The 17,687-nt window shown below is 38.4% G+C and overlaps 1 protein-coding gene across 1 annotated transcript in view; it reads left to right on the forward strand.

Moving 5' to 3' along the window:
- DPYS (dihydropyrimidinase) overlaps positions 1-13,358 on the forward strand; it is a 33,971-nt gene extending 20,613 nt beyond the window's left edge. Inside the window, exons 9-11 of the mRNA XM_032987908.2 lie at positions 8,220-8,427; positions 11,136-11,240; positions 13,222-13,358. Of these exons, the coding sequence (XP_032843799.2) occupies positions 8,220-8,427; positions 11,136-11,210 (283 nt within the window). The 3' untranslated portion in view covers positions 11,211-11,240; positions 13,222-13,358. The remainder of the gene's footprint in view (positions 1-8,219; positions 8,428-11,135; positions 11,241-13,221) is intronic.
- Positions 13,359-17,687: the final 4,329 nt, after the last annotated feature.

Consider the following 17,687-nt stretch of genomic DNA (forward strand, 5'->3'; position numbering starts at 1 on the left):
GCTTAGATGGCATTAGATTTTCAGCCATGTTTTTTTTTTAAAAAAAAAAAAAGAGTTGAAGACTCCCGTCACAGTAGAAGGAAGTTCTGAAACAAAACTTGGTAAATCTGATTTGGAAGCCAAATGGAGATAAAAAAATCCCTAATAATAGATTTACCTTACACAACCAACATTTTCATGGCCTTGGTTTTTGAATTTTTTATATTCTCACTCATTTCAGTGTATTAGTGAGTACCAAAAACATGTGAGAGTGAGAGGAAAAGCATTCTGTGTTTTAAGCTGCAAAGCTTGAAGACATGGAGATTGCTATTCAGAAGTCCCACAAAAAACTGGCAGCACCAGCAAAAGAAGTTTCAGGAGTGTCAACCCCAATAAACATAGAGGCCTGCCCAGTGCTGGGTCAGAGAGATTTTCATGTGCATTATGCCTTCTGGCATGTTGAGCAAGCATATTTTGAGATACTAGCAATGAGCTATTTCAGGACAGTGGAGCTATGAACTCTGATTTAAAAAACCCTGAAGGATTCTTTTCTGAGATCACTTCTGCTCTGCCTGGGGACACATGAATCTAGAAGGATAGCAGAGTTCTGACATTGTTCTCAAGTTGCTTTGTCAGCTCCTGTAATGATTTATCCTTTTGCCTCCCAAACTTTCCTTCTTCCCTTCACTCTCTCCTGGGTGCTCTAATTGCCTTTTTGCCCACTGCAGCTGTGAAGGTGCAGTTTTTCTTCAAGCAGTTTTTCAAATATTAAACTGTATTTTATTACTAAACAAGTTGATTTTAAGTTTCACCAATACTTTTTTCCTGATCTGGTACTGTTCCCATTGTTTATCCCTTTGGCTTTGCTGGGAACAAGCCTCTCTGCAGGTATAATTGTGTGAACTACATGAGTAAGTATAAATAAATCTCACTAGTGCTTGTCTATTCATTTCACTACAAATCCTGAAGAGGGCACAAAGAGCCCAGAAGAAAAAACTGATCTAGCTAGTGGACTTCAACCATTTAAGATATTACACAAGGTTCAGCCTCATGTGCTTTGTTGACTCTAAGGAGTGATTTTCAATTTCACAATAGGCTTGTTCCTCTTTCTTGCTACATCCTTCCTCTTCTGAGCATTACTTTTTTCCTTGTTTGTAAATCTAAGTCTTGTAAGAGGAAAATGCAATTTTCCAGTTCTGATTTGGTGGTGTGTTGCTTAAAATACTGGCTGATAGTAGCCTAAAGAGTTAGACAATTGCTGAAGTATTGCTGTGAGGAACTGGTATTACCACAATCTGTCAGGGGAAGTCTATAGGGAAGATTCTGAAGTCATTCTGAAAGGTAGTGAGGGTCTTCAAAATACAAAAACTTATATCCCTATAAAATTGGCTGCATTTCCTCTCCCACATCACTGCACAATAGCAACGTGTTGGGTGTTATCTGGGCATTCAGGATTTTCTCTTTCTTGGCTTCAAAAACCTAGTGAGTTCAACGTGACAGCTCTGTAAGCCAGGAGCAATTGCAATTCAAGGTTCCATTTCCAGCACGGCCATTTTAGCTAAGGCTTTCCTTCTACGGGCCAGCTTAGTTGACTGACCTATTTCTGCAGCATTTTCTGATAATTTCTGCAGAAAAATATTATATGAGGTATAGCAGCAGTTATTAGATTTAGAAGCTTCTAAATACTGGGTTTAGTGGTTCTGCAGGAAAACAAGCATTATCGGGAAGAAACATATTAATGTATAAATTAGTTAGAAACTGCATTAGAAAAGATGGTTTGTGAGTTCTGCCAGGTTAGGTCTGTTTCTTAGCTTCCTTATATTCATTGCATATTCATTAAAGAACACGCAAATACCGAAGGGACCTGTTGGTTTATTGCAGCCTTGTGCTACCAAACACCATCTTGCAGACCTCAACACCCTCAGCATCCCAAGTACAGCGTGTGCACACAGGAATGTTTGGTGAGAACTCTTTGGGAAAATGCACGTAGGCAGCAAATGTGTACTCACTGTACCATCTTATTTTAATCTGTGCTTTGATCAAGCATGTTCACGGACTCCTTTCAGCTGCACGCAAATAATATAACAGCCCCAAGTCTGTGAAACAAAAGCAACTGTAAAGACTGTTCCAGAAGGAGAGGGCAGAATAAGCAAGGAAGAGGGAATGTCACCTGTCAGCGAGTGGGTGTCCTCTATAGCTGATGCCTTCAGCTATTTGAAAGCAAGCAGGAATACAGAATCTCTAGGGCTTATTTCAGAAATGCTCAGCAAGAAATCTAAATACTGCAGTACCCAATTCAGACTGTGGAAAGAGATGAGCATCCCTTGTAAAGTAGGGGCAGAATGTACTGAAGAGCTCATAAGAGATATTCAGTTCCTGGCAGATATTAGGGCTCAATAAACTCACTGTAGCCTGTTGAAGCCTTGCAAACAAACTCTGGATCAGGCCCCGAAGGGAAGATCAAACACCCGTAGGGATAAAAAACCTGTCTTAAATGAAGTTTAACTTTCTAAGTCCAGCCACTTCATTATAACTGCATGCAGTCTGGGAAACCTCCATCACCAGTTTTTTTCCACTCACTAAATATAACCTAAAAGGGAGCTACTTCTGAATGCAGAGGCAGAGCTGGCTGTGCAGGTAGCAGTCTCTCACCCCATCCTCCTTGGACTCCGATGGAGTGTCCGTCTTTGGCAGCCCCAGTGTGTGCCCGAAGTGTGCCAATGGAGCTGGGCTCAACCCTGAGCACAGCAGTGACAGCTGCAGCCCCAAGTACACAGCTGCAGGCGTGGGGTCCCTGATTAACTGGGAATGCAGGGTCCTGGGGTGAAGAGGAAAGGGAGGAAAAGGACATGTTACTCTGTAATCTACCTGCCGTGACATGACAAGGGAAGATGGGGTTTCTAGCCCCTGTTTCCAGTACTGTGCATGCATTTTATTTTAGGGGAAACAGTCACTGGATGCAAATCAGCAAGAAGTCAGAGTGCCCCAGCCTGCTGGCATATATTCCCTCAATGCCTTTGTGTGTAGATATGTTCATTGCTAAATCTTTTGAATTTGTTAGAACCAAAATCTGCTGCCTATGTCTGTCTCATTTGTAGTTAAGTTTTCAGCCTCAGAGGCTTAATTGGGGACAAGTTACAACATTTAAGCATTCTTTGCCAAGCTACTGCCTGTAATTTTTTGTAACATGAAAGAGGAAGAAACCAAGATGTTAGCAGATGATTAGAATAAATAATGCTGCAACTGTCTTACTCTTTTGATGAATGAGCATAATTTTGAATACTGGGTATAAGGATAACTGCATCTAGACACAATGAGGTAAAATGAAATAATATGGCATGTATGCATAGGACAAGTATGTTCTGGCATCTTCAACAGCCCCATATTCTTTTGCACAAGTGCAAGTGTGTGCATGCATGAATGCACACTAATTCACTAGAATAAGAGTTCCTGTCAAAGGCCTATTATCTCAAATTAAGGGGAAATTGAGAAAGAAACAATAGGCGCAAATTAAAATACAGGAATTTCCATTTAAACATAAGAAATAACTACTTTTTTTTTTTTTTTTTTTTTTTTTGCTGTGAGGGTAATCAAACACTGTCACAGGTTGCCCAAAAAAATTGTGGAGTCTCCATCTTTGGAGGTACTTAAAACCCTATTGGACATGGCCCTAAGAAACCTGCTTTGGCTGACCCTGATCAGAGCAGAGGGCTTCAAATAGATGATCTCCAGAGATGCTTTCCAACCTCAATGACTCTGTGGTTCTGTGAACTGTAACAAAATAAACCTCTCTGAGAGAGCATGATGTACGTTTCCCTAGTAACTTGCTGTCTCGCAAAATGTCAGCTGCTCTCTTTAGAGAACTGGATCTTAGAAATGTTACCCAAAAAAATAAAATCTTTCTTATTTTCTCCTTATATAACCTTGCCTTTTTCACCCTAGTATCACTTCCAGATCTTCTTTAGTTATTGAATAGACTAATTTGTATTTTCCTCTCTTCTTATGCTTTTCTGTAAACTTAATTTCTCATTACTGTTTCCCTCCTGCCCATTATACAGTTTGACAATTTTCAATTCCATATTAACTTGGAGTGAATGATAAGACCAGACTGATGGTATTGTTGACAAATGAGTTACTTACCATAATCAGAAAAATAATTTTGTTGTAATTCTTTACCCATCTTCAAATGATGAATTCTAGGAGATATGATTGCATGAAATAAAGATCCCATCCCTTGGATAAGTAATTTTGACTTGAAGCTCCCAAACTTTAACTTCCTAACGCTTCTTGCATCTATTATTTTATCTACAAATCTCACTTCATGTGACTACTTGAAGGCAATGCTTACTTAAAGATATTTTTTGAGAGACTAGGAATACAACTTTACAAATATTTGCCTGAATATATATGCATGTGCAATTACTGCAATTCCTTAATATAAAATAGGCCATGGGGTTTTAATCCACATTATAGGCTTATAGCTAGCATTTTTGCACATAGATTATAAGACTTTATCTTTCTTGCTTTTCCTCTTTTTTTCCTTCTCTTGCTTTTCTTTTTATTAAAACTATTTAATATTAAAAGTTCAACTTAAACATCAATATAAACGAGTGGTGGCTCAGGACAGCAGAGAAAGTTGAACGATCTATTTATTTTTTTCTAAATCTTAGAAAAGCAGGTTAACAATAGGGAGAGTTCAAAGGCAACTGAAAGTGATGTGAAGAGGCAGCTCTCAAAGGCTCATGCTATCCTCAGTAAATTGTCATTTCTCACCTACTCCCAGCTCGGAACAGTTTAGAGATACTGCACTCACTGTAAGCACAGAGACAAGTTGCTTACAGCTCAAATACTCTTACATAAGTGGGTTTTCTCTGGCAGCTGTCAACAAAGCAGTTGTTTTCCCTTCAGCAATGGACTCAGGTCATTTTAGCTGCCTTTATTACTATGTTTTAAATTAATTAATTAATTATAAAATAGCTGTCCACTCCCTTTACTGAGTTGTTCAGCAGCTATTCTTGCCTAAGGGATGTCAACTACAGAATTCCCTCATATTCCTGTACCTGGAATTTTTAAAGAAAACTGTGTGAGATACGCATCCAGTTTCCATTGAAAGTAAATACATTTTTCATTTTCCTATGCCCACCTTGAAAATTAAAGTGATAATCCTCAACAGTCAAAGTTTGGATTCTAGAGCTCACTCTAGTCCAACAGATCAGCCTTCACTGATGTAGCTGATATAGCTTCATGTCCCATGCATTATGAGGGGTGGAAGATCACTCTAGTGTCTAATGGTTTCCCTTCATTCAGTTCCCCCTCCTGCCTGACTGTAACTCACTATTTAGTATTTCAGGCTCTGACTGAGACGTAATGTTTATGATGCTCCTGGGTTGTGTTTGATTTGAAATGAAAACTGGTACCTCTAACTACTTAACAAAGCTTCAGGGCATAGCTTTTGAGCTGACCACCTGTACAGTCCTGAATTTCACCCTATAGCTTGCTGTATTAGTCTAATCTGATGCTCTTTTCTAAAATTGAAACTTCAGTTTGTAGTTTATTTAGATACTATATTCTAGGAGTGGCAGTAAAACCCTTTCTTGCATACAGTATAATTAAATACAGGATTACTAGTCCCTGAATCCTCACACAGTCACAGAAAATCTGGTAGTTGCTTTAGAGTAAAATAATTACTATTTGACTCTAAGTTAGTTGGACAGAAGCACTGGGTTGAAAAAAGACAATTTCAGAGCATGTCTTCTCTTTGGTACTAGAGGAAATGTCAATTTTTATACTGATAGCCTAAAACCTCTTTGCAAGACAGGTGTATCGAAAGCAGCTGTAGTGAATTACATAAAAACGTTGACGTAAGTAGGAAGAAAACAAGGCCTGATGCCTTTTCAATATCCTCTCTGCAGAGGAGAATGTTCTTTTAAATGTTGAAGTAATCATTCTGATCTCAGTCTGTGTTTGAGAAAGGGTTCCTTGATACAAGAGCCACTGTAATTTATAACCAGAATTAGAGAATTTGACAAATTTTATTTAAAAAATCCAATACAGCTTTTGAATCCAGAAGACAGAATCTGATCTCCCATGTTTAGTAATCCCTTATGTCAGGCATCAGTTATGATGCTAGAGACAGCTGTTACATTATACTTCACTACAGTGACAGTCTCGGTTTCTTGGATTTTAAGTAGGTTACAGCCGATCTTGACATTAGCCAAGTGGTAAATAGTATTCAGACATTCAGAGCAAACATTGGAATTTCACTAAGATCCGCAGCAAGCTGCCTGCTACTGAAATGGCTGATACAGCAGTAAACAGTCTGTTGCATAAGGTTGCTGAGGGTGAGCTTCAGACCCAAGCGTAGCATCTAGTTCTGTTTTAGTTGTTTGCTCACTTGCTACCCGAAATTTTCACTGTCATTGATAATGTCAAAGGGTTAAATCACAGAAAAATGTTGGTGATCTCCATTAGGGAGAATGCACTTCACCTTCAGAAAGGGCAGTGTGATCTAAGGCTTGTTTCAAAAGAAAAGTTATAAATGAGTTCTATACAAGTTTGTTGTTGAGACAAGCTCTGGGAAATGTGTTTTGTTGTATTGTAAGGTTTATTTGTACAAATGGATATTACTTTTAAATGTGCTAACTTCCATTCATTTTGTGTCTTTTAATGAAGGACATATTTACCTCTGAGGCATGTTTGCCTCTAGTGATCCTCCTTTAGCACATTTAAACAGGTCCCATGTTGAGTTGAAGGATCTTGATTATTTTTCTGATTGTTTGATCAAATTACCTCTTCCATTTTTCTTGTTGTGTCCCAGTACTATTGTGCAAATAGATAAGAAGTATACCCAGAGAATGCTAAAGATAATTATATTACAGTTGTTCTTACTTACTGTTCTAGCAATTGGACCCATAAGGGTAATGCAATAAACTAGAGGAATATGTTCACAAACTCTTTCTAGTGCTATTATAACACCCATGGATAAAGTTGTTGGAAAGTATTCATAGGACCGGTGAACACAAGAAAGGTCCGACTTCTATTGCTCACTCTTTCCACTGTGAATCTACAAGATGATGGTGACAATGGTGAGCACTGACGCACAAGTTTTCTGCCAAATAAGCTTTTATTCCTATGGGCAAATTGGCCATAGAGAGTATTTCTATATAACAGCCCTTGAAAAGTCACTTGCCACCAAGGATTAAATGTAGCCCTTAGTAGAACCAATTTCTTTTAGTTCAACAGAACGACATGAAAGGAAAACTAAGTATTCATTCACAAATTCTTTTTTCCTCTGTATAAGTAATCATTTGAAGTATTTGATATGTGATTACTTTTGAAAATTTCTATACTTCAAGAAAGTTACAGATTTTGTTGTGGTTTTCTCATTTTGACGAGGATGTTAACTAAAATTTTAGAAAATTAGTAGGGAAAATAGATAATAAAGGAAGTATACACAGCACTTCCAGGTGCTAGTGTCAGCTCTAGCATTGGCTCGGCCTTTAATGTAGCCAGCTAGGGTTGGAGAAATCAGCTAGAAAAATTATGATCATAAAGAATGAGATCTATGCATAAACAAAGAAATAATACCATCGTTCAAATGAGTACTGTTGAGGTCTAAAATTATAATTTGCTTAATACCCTTGGAGGAAAGGTATGTGGAAATTTGGTGTTGTCATTATTATTTAGCAGTGTCAAGATATTTGGGCTGTCAGTCACTGGATCAATCCAACTCATATTAAGAGTTACCAAAATTCATTACCATCTACTGACTTTCCAGTGAAATAATCTTTGTGTTATTCATCAATCTTTGAAATGTTACAGCCATACTTTTCAAATTTGAAATTGCAAGTCATTCTAGCTGAAAGGTCAGAGCTTTTTCTGACCTTATCGTGCATAGATATTTGCTTGACAAGGCAGAATGAAATCATGTTATCCAAATAAAATATTACAACCTGATTTTTTTTTTCCACTAATCTCTTTCTAGTGGAAAATTTTGTGATTCAAGACTGCAAAGTTCTGTCCTTTTGACTCCTTCTTCATTCTTTTGAAATGTAATTACTGTTCAATTAAATGTTGTTGCTCTATCCTACTTTTACAGCTGTTCCATGATGTACTGTACAATGTCATAGTTTAATAATGCTGTTAATTTTTTTTCCTTTATCAATTTCTCAAAAATTTATAATGAAGTAAAATGAAAGGATCATGGTCGTTTTGGGTGTTGTTTTGTTTTGTAAACACAGGACAATTTCTGCAAAGACACATCACCAGGCCAACAACTTCAATATATTTGAAGGAATGGTATGCCATGGAGTCCCAGTTGTGACAGTTTCAAGAGGCAAAGTGGTTTATGAAGGCGGAGCTTTCAATGTCACAGCAGGAGAAGGCAAATATGTCTCCCGTCCACCATTCCCTCCATATGTCTACGAAAGAGTCAGGCAGCGGGAGCAGGTTAATTAAACTAATAAATCTCTGTAATGCTTTGTACAACATGAGGATAACTAGCTCTTGGGAAGAAAGGTTTGGGGATTCAATGGTAATTTCCCTTACTAATCAAAATCTGCCAGGGTGGGAGGAAATTAAACTAAGGACTCAATTTTTATTGCTCTTTATCTTACAGAAAAATATCATAAACTAGTTCCTGTTCTTAGAGTAGTCTGTACAGCTTATAGACTAAGCCTGGGTACTTTTTAAAATAAACACGTCCTACTCACAATAAAAGTGGACAAAGTTTTGCTCATGAGTAATCTGACTAACTGCTACATTTCATCACTGATTTCACTGAAAATCAGAGAGGCCTAAGATTTGATGCAGAAGAGATCTTACAATGAGGAAGAAATCAATAATTTTCTAACTCTTTAATGGATGAGATATTTGGAGATAAACCCTATAGTGAACACTTGGATCTGTTCCAGCAAGAAAATGCTAAAAACTGAACATTTGCAAAGTGCGCTGCTAGACCAAGCAAGATAGCTCTGTTCAAGCTCTTGTTCTATTTTGCTTTTTTTAAAAAAAAAAAAAAAAAAAAAAGATAAGTATTATGAAATACATGAAGATTGATTTTTCAGTGCCTATTTACCATGCAAGCATTCATGAAGGATGCTTTTACATTCTTAGTATTACTTACTGTGAGTAAAATTTTGCAAAAGCGCCCAGACTAAGTACAGTTTAAAATCACAACCTGAATCAGTAGGATTCATTGCAGGATCTAAAATGATGAATTGCTTCCAAGATAATTCTGTATATTTCTTCTCACTGTTGTCTTTATGGACTGAGAAAGGCATGTAAAAGTGGCTGAGTGAGGCTTTCCTCCAAAGACCACACTTTCACAGGAGCTAGTGGGTTGCCTGCAAGTTGATACACACAATACAATAGATATGCAAGGAAGTCCCCTCATGAGCACACTGTCTTTCCCTGGGAACTAAGAACAGAAAACAGATTATTGCATTTTGAGGTTTTTCAAACATAAAAGAACACTTTTTTTTTTTTTTTTTGGTAGTAGTATGAGTCATTGTAAATTAGATAAACTAGAGGTATTTGCACTTGCATTATGTTAGCATTGGACAATGCCATTTCTACTTCGCTTTTTATTTTGAAACTAGATTCCTCATTTAAATCTGTCCACAAATTTTATACAATCTTTTGCCTTTCCAATGTGAATGAAGGTTAATATTTCTGGGGGAAAGGCAGGTCAAAGAAAATAATCTGTGCCTGGACTTCCCAAACCTAGTAGAAAAGTGATTCAGTAGTCCTAACTCTGAATTTGTTTGGAAAAAAGATCTTCCCTTTATACTGAACATGTAACTGAATTATAACAATTGCTCCAAAGGTCATGCAAGTCCAAGGCTAGCTGCAAATAAGATGGTCTCACAGGCTAAATAGTGAGAACTTCTCACCTAGAGTAGACCCATTCTTCATTTTTAATCTAGATAGATTCTCTTTTCAGTCTTCTTCATAGAAATCATAGTCCTTTGGATCTATCTTCAGTCGTATGTGCTTGTGATTCTAATCCACTGGACATTGAAGATATTTAGTACTTTGTTAATGATGGCTGCTTATTATTATAGCATTTTCTTTGTTGTGCAATGTTGATCCCTTTGACTTTTAATGCAAAATAAATGCCATGTAATGGTAATAGAAACTAGCTATTGAAAACAGATTTGTACTGGCATTACACAAGCAAAAACTTGGGGCATTCCTTTTCATGTAAGAGAACATGTTGCAGTTATTAAATGATAATTAGGTTCTTCCTCAGGCATAGCTGAGTTTTAGTGACTCCAGATCCTGGCATCTCTACTAAAGCTTTATATCCCATGTTAGAGGAAGGTTAGTATCAAAACTAAACTAAAATTTGTAAGAAACTTGATAATTACAGAATTCTGAAAGACTTCAGTAAACGTGGTGGTTTCCGTTTCTCATCAAAGCTAGAGACAATTTTCCCTTAACCAAAACATCAAGTGCAGCATGTCTTCAGAAGCAATTTTTCAACCAGCTCAACCTCCTGGTGTAGCCAGCAGCTGGGATGGTGGATGGTAGATACTCACACAAGGCTTTGTTTCACTGATGTTCATTAACCTCTCTTACCTGTATTAAGAACATCACTGGAAAATGTGAATAACAAGGAACAAGTTTATAGCTTGAACATGCAATGAGTCAGTTGTTCTGGAGAGCAGCTCAGGTGTGTTTCCTCTGCACCTGTTCTCTACCGGGATATCCTGAAGTAACTGAACCAAGATTAAAAAAAAATATACAGAGGCAACCAGATTAATTGATTTATGATTGTGTTTTAGTATATCCTAATTATTTATGTGCCATAATCTCTGGGGTTTTGCCAATCCAAGATCTGTTTGGACTAAGGAAGGGAGAAGCATCAATAAAATGAGGTGGAACATGGTTAGTTGTTCTTTAAAAAAATGGGCTTAGAATTACTTTGTTACGCTGCTGAACAGATTGAGCCACCAAACGCCTGATGAAAGCTGAGAACTAAACAGTTTAATCCTAGTGTAAGGGATCTTTTCAAGAGAGAGATTTGATGAAAGTAATAGGATGCATAACATACAAATCTGAGTTATCATAGGACTGCTATTTTCATTGTGTCCAACTAGCAATTGCAAGGGGAAGACAAATGATAGTGAAAGATTTTAAATATTTTATTGCAGGTCTGTCAGCCTGTTCCTGTTAAGAGAGAACCATATACAGACGTGGTATCAGCAACACCCATCACAGCAAAATAATGGCTCATTCACCAGTTTTGGCTCTTGCAGGTAATTGTCTCTTTTGATTAGTGAAAACTACTTTACTTAATACTTCTCTGAAACTTCAAGAAAACAAAAGTGTAGCAGGCTACCTAGCTTGTGACAGGTTTGTCTGAAATAAGCCCTTGCAGAAGCTGAGTTCTGTAGGTATCTTTAAATTTGATAAAAATGTGTGTCAGCCCAGGTATGGAGAATGTCTTTCTGATTGGAACCTCATTTCAAAAGTTCAGTTGAGGGAGGCAAATGGAGTTTAACTGCTAGACTGAAACATGGGTATGAAGGCCCATATCAAAACCTGAGTTCAGTTAGCATCAGGAGCACAAATAAAGCTTTGGCTTGCAAATTTACAGGAAGAACTCAAAACCAGTTTGATGTGAAGAATTAAATTCTTTAGTGTTCCTGTGTTACAGACAATAACTCTCCAACAGTTGTACTGTTTGGGTTAAGAAGATTGATAGATCTGGTTTGCAATGACAACAGCTGTCCTCACTCAATAGAGGTGCTGCAGTCAATGCCAGCAGTGGTCTAACGGATGGTTGAGCTGCTGTAAGGCTCAGTGCTGCCAATGGAGGAATAACACCCAAAATCTCCCCTTCTCTTAAGGGGCCACAGTGAATAGCTTAGTTATTGATATTCCCCCACCTGAATATGCCATGGTGCTCAGCAGATCTTTCTGTGAGATAATTTACTTGCTAAGCCAGCAGAAAACAATTAGCTTCATTTTTCTGATTAGTTTTCTGTTGGCTTACCGAGTTGAACTGTCTCTCAACCTAGCAAGGATCAGTGCAGTGCAGCATATGGTTGAGATAAGGCAGCAGAGTATAAAAACTAGGCAACACCACCTCGCTATTTAACTGTTTAACAAGCAGAAGAAATTCAGGGAAAAGTAAAAGAACTAAGCAAGACCTTGTCCTGGTTGGGGCTGGACTAGAGTTCCCGTTGGTCTGGCAGCGGGAGGAGCTGCAGCCCCCTGAGACCCCAGGGGCTCCCCAGGGCCCAGTGCCCTCACCTGTGTGCGGGGGCGGGGGGAGCACAGCTGGAGGGCTGGGCCCCGATTGGCTGATAGTCCATGTCACGTGACATTGTGCTCACTATATAAAGGCAGGAGGGGGCTGGGAGAGGCTGCCATTTCTGGGAGTGTTGCTGTGGTGCCTTTGTGTTTGGGATTGCCGGCCGGGAGCAGGTGGGTGTTGGTCGCCGGGTGGTGAGCAGCTGTATGGTACATTACCTATTGATACTGCTGTCAGCGTGTTATTCTGTCACTGTTATTGAACTGTTTTTTTCTCAACCCGTGGGTCTCCCTTTTCCCCTCCGATTCCCTCCCCATTCCCAAGTGGGGGGAGGGTGGGTGAGCGACTGCGGGGCGTTTAGCTGCCAGCTGGGCTCAAACGACGACAGACCTTCAGCAAGCGTAATTGAGACATGAGGTTGCCGTATGCCAACTGCAGCTGAAACTATGTCTACTACAGCAGAGGAGTTGATTAATATGGGTCAGTGGATGGCAACAGGCATGACAAAATCCAGGCTGTTTTGGGGTGCATAGGTGTACCAACAGTGACATCAGCTAGTTCGAGAAATTATTTCCTGATAGATGGATGTAAAGCCCCAGTTTACACTTTACATAAAATGGGTTTGCTCTTAGTGCTAATTAATATGAGGACAGGAACACACCTGCAGTGATGGGAAGGTGAAGTTAGTTCTTCCACATTTCATTGTATTATTCCTTTAAAGCTGTGTCACAGTGAACCTCATCCAAGGCATCAGTAGCAGCAACAGAGTGCAGCATCCTATTTGTTTTCCTCTGTCATAAGGGAGAAAGCTTTTGTAATAGAGAGGACTAAAGGCTAAAGCTGCAATAGAGTGAGGGAGCAATAATCGTTTTTTTCTAGCTCCTAGCACTCTTTTTCCATTATTACCTCTCTGAGTGACAAATTGCAAAGCAGAGATTTTCTTTTGAAAGATTATATCATTGTCTTTTTCTTCTCTGTAGATAAAAGCAAATGAAAATGACCCTGCTGTCCCCATCAAAGCAGTGCATTCTGGGACCAACAATCTATCCACAATCAACTTCTCAAGAGCCAGCATGAAACAACAGTAACAAATAAACATTATACGGGGCTTCCTGCATAAAGTTATCATTGCAATTTCTTTTTAAAAGGGATTTTGTTATAAGAACAGGAAAATTCTTTTTAGAATATGGAGTAATAATAAAATAATAACTGCAGTTATAATGTGGCAGCAGCTCTGTAGGTTCTTAGAAGTAGGTAAGTTTGGGGATTGTATTAATATTTATCTTCAGAAGGTATCAACTAACCTATAAAGTAAAATCAATGAACAGTGGCTTTTAAGTGCATTTTCTACATTCTTGTTTTGTTAGGTCACAAGAGATGAATCCTAATTCTCTAATGTGTTAGGAAGATCTCTGTTGTTCTTAGCAACGCATAGAATTCTGATAGCAGATAACGAATTTAATTTTTTGTTTTTCCCCTTTCTGGAAGGGGTTGGGTACAGAAAAATGCTGATTCAGGGGAACTGACACTATTTTAAACGTGCTGCTACATCTCCCTGTTCCTGTCTCTAAAGAATTTTATACATTTTGTCCCTGCCAGCTGCACAGCCAAGCATTTATTGGTGTGTTCAAGTGTTTCCTTTGTTACACCCTAGGCAAACCTATGCTAACCATACTGGTGAACTCACCTACAATACTGTTTTGTGTTCTGGCTCTATGGAGAGACACACCCCCGTAACTCAAAGGCTTATGAAGTGAGATCACCAGAGCAAAAGCATAATGCATTAATATAAAAAAACTTTTTTACTGATAATGAGATTTTTCCCTGATGTAACAAATTCTTTTTTGTAGGATAGGATTCCTATTTTTTTTAATATAATTTCATCTATTTGTCTGGTTTACCATTTGAGAGGTAATTGTATTCTTAAAAATATGATTCTTTTATCATGTCTAGACAGGTTTTGCCTCAGAAATGTAGAATGTTGTTTAAAGTTGCATTTTCACATGTGATAGCCCTTCTTTTTAAGCAACTGTCACTGGGTATATATTTGAGAGAAATGAGGCCAACAAAAAAACACCTGTACAGTGAGTTTACTGTCCTATGTGTAGAAACAATATAACCTATACTTTTGTGCAACGCATGGGCCAAACAGGCACAGAAAGACTTATATTTTAAGACAGACACAGAAAGCATATGATAATTGTTACTATTTTTAATTTGACAGTGGAAAGCAGACTTGTAGTCTATACAAGTCTGCTTTATATCTATATTTATATCTATTTTATCTATACAATATTACTATATTCATAGGTATCGATGATGTATGAGCTTGTATGAAAAACAAACTCCTACTAGGTCGGTAGCTCTTGTGTCTCTAAATAGCAAAGGAGAATTTTCTTTGTAAGGTGATGGAGGATAATCATAGAGATGTTCAGGAAGAGCCATCACAGATTCACATTTCTCAGGTTGTCTTTGGGGTGGCAGAACGGCAGAACCAGGCGTCGGCACTATTACAGTGACTATTACAAGGGAGCAGTGTTCACCATTCAGTGTAGACTTCTCTACTGCAATGGGCTACATCTGAGTTTGTTGTCTATTCTCCCTCTGTAATCAACAGAGAGGAAGGTGCTTCTGCAACATTATTCATCCCTGCATCAAGATCTAAAACAGGTTAGATGTACCTGTCATGAGCTGTTTTCCTCTGGGATGAGATGAGTAGTTTTCTTTCAATACCAGTTTTTCTCCATTGACTGCAAAGAGAATACCATGTGACTAACTAGGGTGCAGATGTCTACTCTGCAGCTCCTTCCACCTCGACTATCTTTGCCTCTCAGAACTGGAACTTTCTGGTATGAAGGATGCCTGTCTTTTCTTCATTTTGTTTCAAGACTGAATGTCAACCATTAATTAATTCATTCTAATTAATCTTTCTCTACCTTGGAATTAGAGCAGAAATTTGGAAAGAGTAGGGGGAAAATCAGGTGGGGAGAAAGCACCTATTTTTACTTTTAACAATAAGTTATATTTGTGTGGAAACTTTTATTTGAGCCTTCAGTTCTTAACAATTATTAGAGCCTTGCAATTGCATGATATACCTGTGAGACAAATAAATATAATTAGAATAAGTTTACAGTAGTGAGAACTATGGATGCTCACAGCTCTGAAATCACTCAAGTGATTGAATATATGCAGTTACCTTATGTTTAACATCCAGTGTTGGCTTAAGTGAGTTGCTAGAGACCAAAATGAATCGATTGTGACAGAAATTAAACTCAGGAGTAAAAACTGCCAGTCCTTTGAATACTGTGGATGTGCCCAGGACTTTCAAATGCCCTTTGGGCTCTTGGGACACCTGCTGAGATCGAAGTGATGCAAAAGACTGCAGATCATGAAAGCTCAAAGGAACATAGTGATTTTTCTAAAAACAGATGTTTTCACAGTGTGATAACAGCAAGTAGTTTTATGAGTTATATAAATACCTATTTTGTAAACTGAGCTCTGCAAATCATGAAAGTGTATTATCTGTGGAATAATGTATAATCTTTTTAGGTTTCCTACAGATTTTTGTTAGATTAGAATTGAGGAAGCTTATCCCTGTATAATTAGCAGAGTTCCTGATCCTTAGGTTGGTAGTTACTGCTCTGTACCATGGATTATTCTCCTCATGGGAGGTATCCTTTGAATTTTGTTCTTAACAAATACCAACTTTTTAATTCCAATGTCTGTTTTAACTATTATGCAGATGTAATGAAAAAAATTACCTGCATATTATGAACTGGGATTTACACCAAAGCATCTGCTCTATTTTTATGTCCTTAAGTGCAACAAGTTATTAGACTGTCAAGTTTGTGATATTTATGAAAATTTATTTTGCCATGACACATGCTGGCCCTAGTACCTGGATCCTACCTCTATGTGTGACATAAAGTATTTCAGCTGTGCTATTCAGGCACTACTACTAAAATTGAGACTGTCAGGCTCCAGATATCTGCTGTCCTTGTTCCTTTTCTATTTCTGTGGAGCACACTATAATAGTGGGATCTTTACAGGGATACCATTTTGGAACTGTCCAGGTCTCTATTCTAAAACACCAGTAATTAGTGACAGCACAACCAAATACAGTAGGTTTGTTGTTTTTTTTTTTTTCTAGTAGGCATATAGTTAATTTGGGATGCAATGGAATTATAAAACACATTTATGTCAGCACAGGTCCTGAGCTGGAGCACTGGAAGGAACACTGAGTGGCCTCAGAGTCCTGCCTCAGTCTCTGGATCCTGACAAAAATTCTGAATTTGTCCTACAATCTCATCCCAGCTACTGCTTGCTCATGTTCTCACAAAGTTGTTGCTGCCCTAAGACAACAGATGCCCCACACTAGGTTGGAAAGCTGGTTTAGAGATGACTTCTGCAGCCCACACAGTTTCCTTGAGCCTTTCATGGGGAGGTAAGACAATTGCTTTCCCAGTTGTTCAAAACCTACCTCATTTAGTCACAATGCTCAGGCTTATCCAGTGCCTACTGAGAAAATATTTACTTTCTTTGACTCTTTCTTGAGTCCATTGGTCACTCAGCAAGGGTAGACTATCTCTGATTGCTCTGAGAGGTGTCACTGCTACATTAAAACCCTTTTTCTCTGAAGTAATACATCTCAGTAGAGGAGATGAGGATCTGTTTTGTCAAGGCTGAAACAGAAAACAGATGTTCCTTGCTTAGCACTTCTCTTTGGGATTATGCTGGTTTCCCCTCTGTCTTTTATGAAAATGTTGAAGACCTATATATTGCTAAAGTCAGGAAAAAAACTCTGTTAACCACATTTTTATCACTCTCCCCAGCAAGAGAGAAATTTAGGATCTTTAGTACTAGACTATCCCTGCTGACATGGGTTCCAGGTGTAGGATCAGAGAAGGAATTTGGGAGATCTGATCTTGGCATACCTAATACTGCTTTCATCCCCATCATTTGTCAGTATGTGTTTATTGCCTGGTTGTTGGCTATCATCTCACTGCTTGTGGTGCAAGCACTGACACCTGCAATTCTCTCTTCAGCCTGAAGTACCAGTACTCTGCAGAGAGTAACAGTACTGGGGCATGTAGCTTTACTGGGCCACTGGAGGGCAGGACTGGTATTATGTATCAGGAATTAAATGAGAAGGAAGTTACCGTCACGCACAGCAGCACCCATTAAGAATGTTCACATATTTTGAAGTCTGTGTCCATAAAGTCAATAACATCCGCATTCTCAGGCTTTATTTCATCAGCAGCAGAGAGTGATCCTTTGATCCTTACTTTTCACTTTTGCTATGTAAAACAGAACTAGAGGAAAGGCTTTGCCTGTTCATCTTTAATTACAAACATCTCTGGGCTATTTAAGCTGTGGTGAAAACACAGTGAGTCAGTGTGACAATACTGACAGATCAGGGTGAAAGCAGTTGTGAACCCAGCATCCT

The sequence above is a fragment of the Tyto alba genome, unplaced genomic scaffold (assembly GCF_018691265.1).
Source record: "Tyto alba isolate M040663 unplaced genomic scaffold, T.alba_DEE_v4.0 Super-Scaffold_9, whole genome shotgun sequence".
NCBI classification, from domain to species: Eukaryota; Metazoa; Chordata; class Aves; order Strigiformes; family Tytonidae; genus Tyto; species Tyto alba.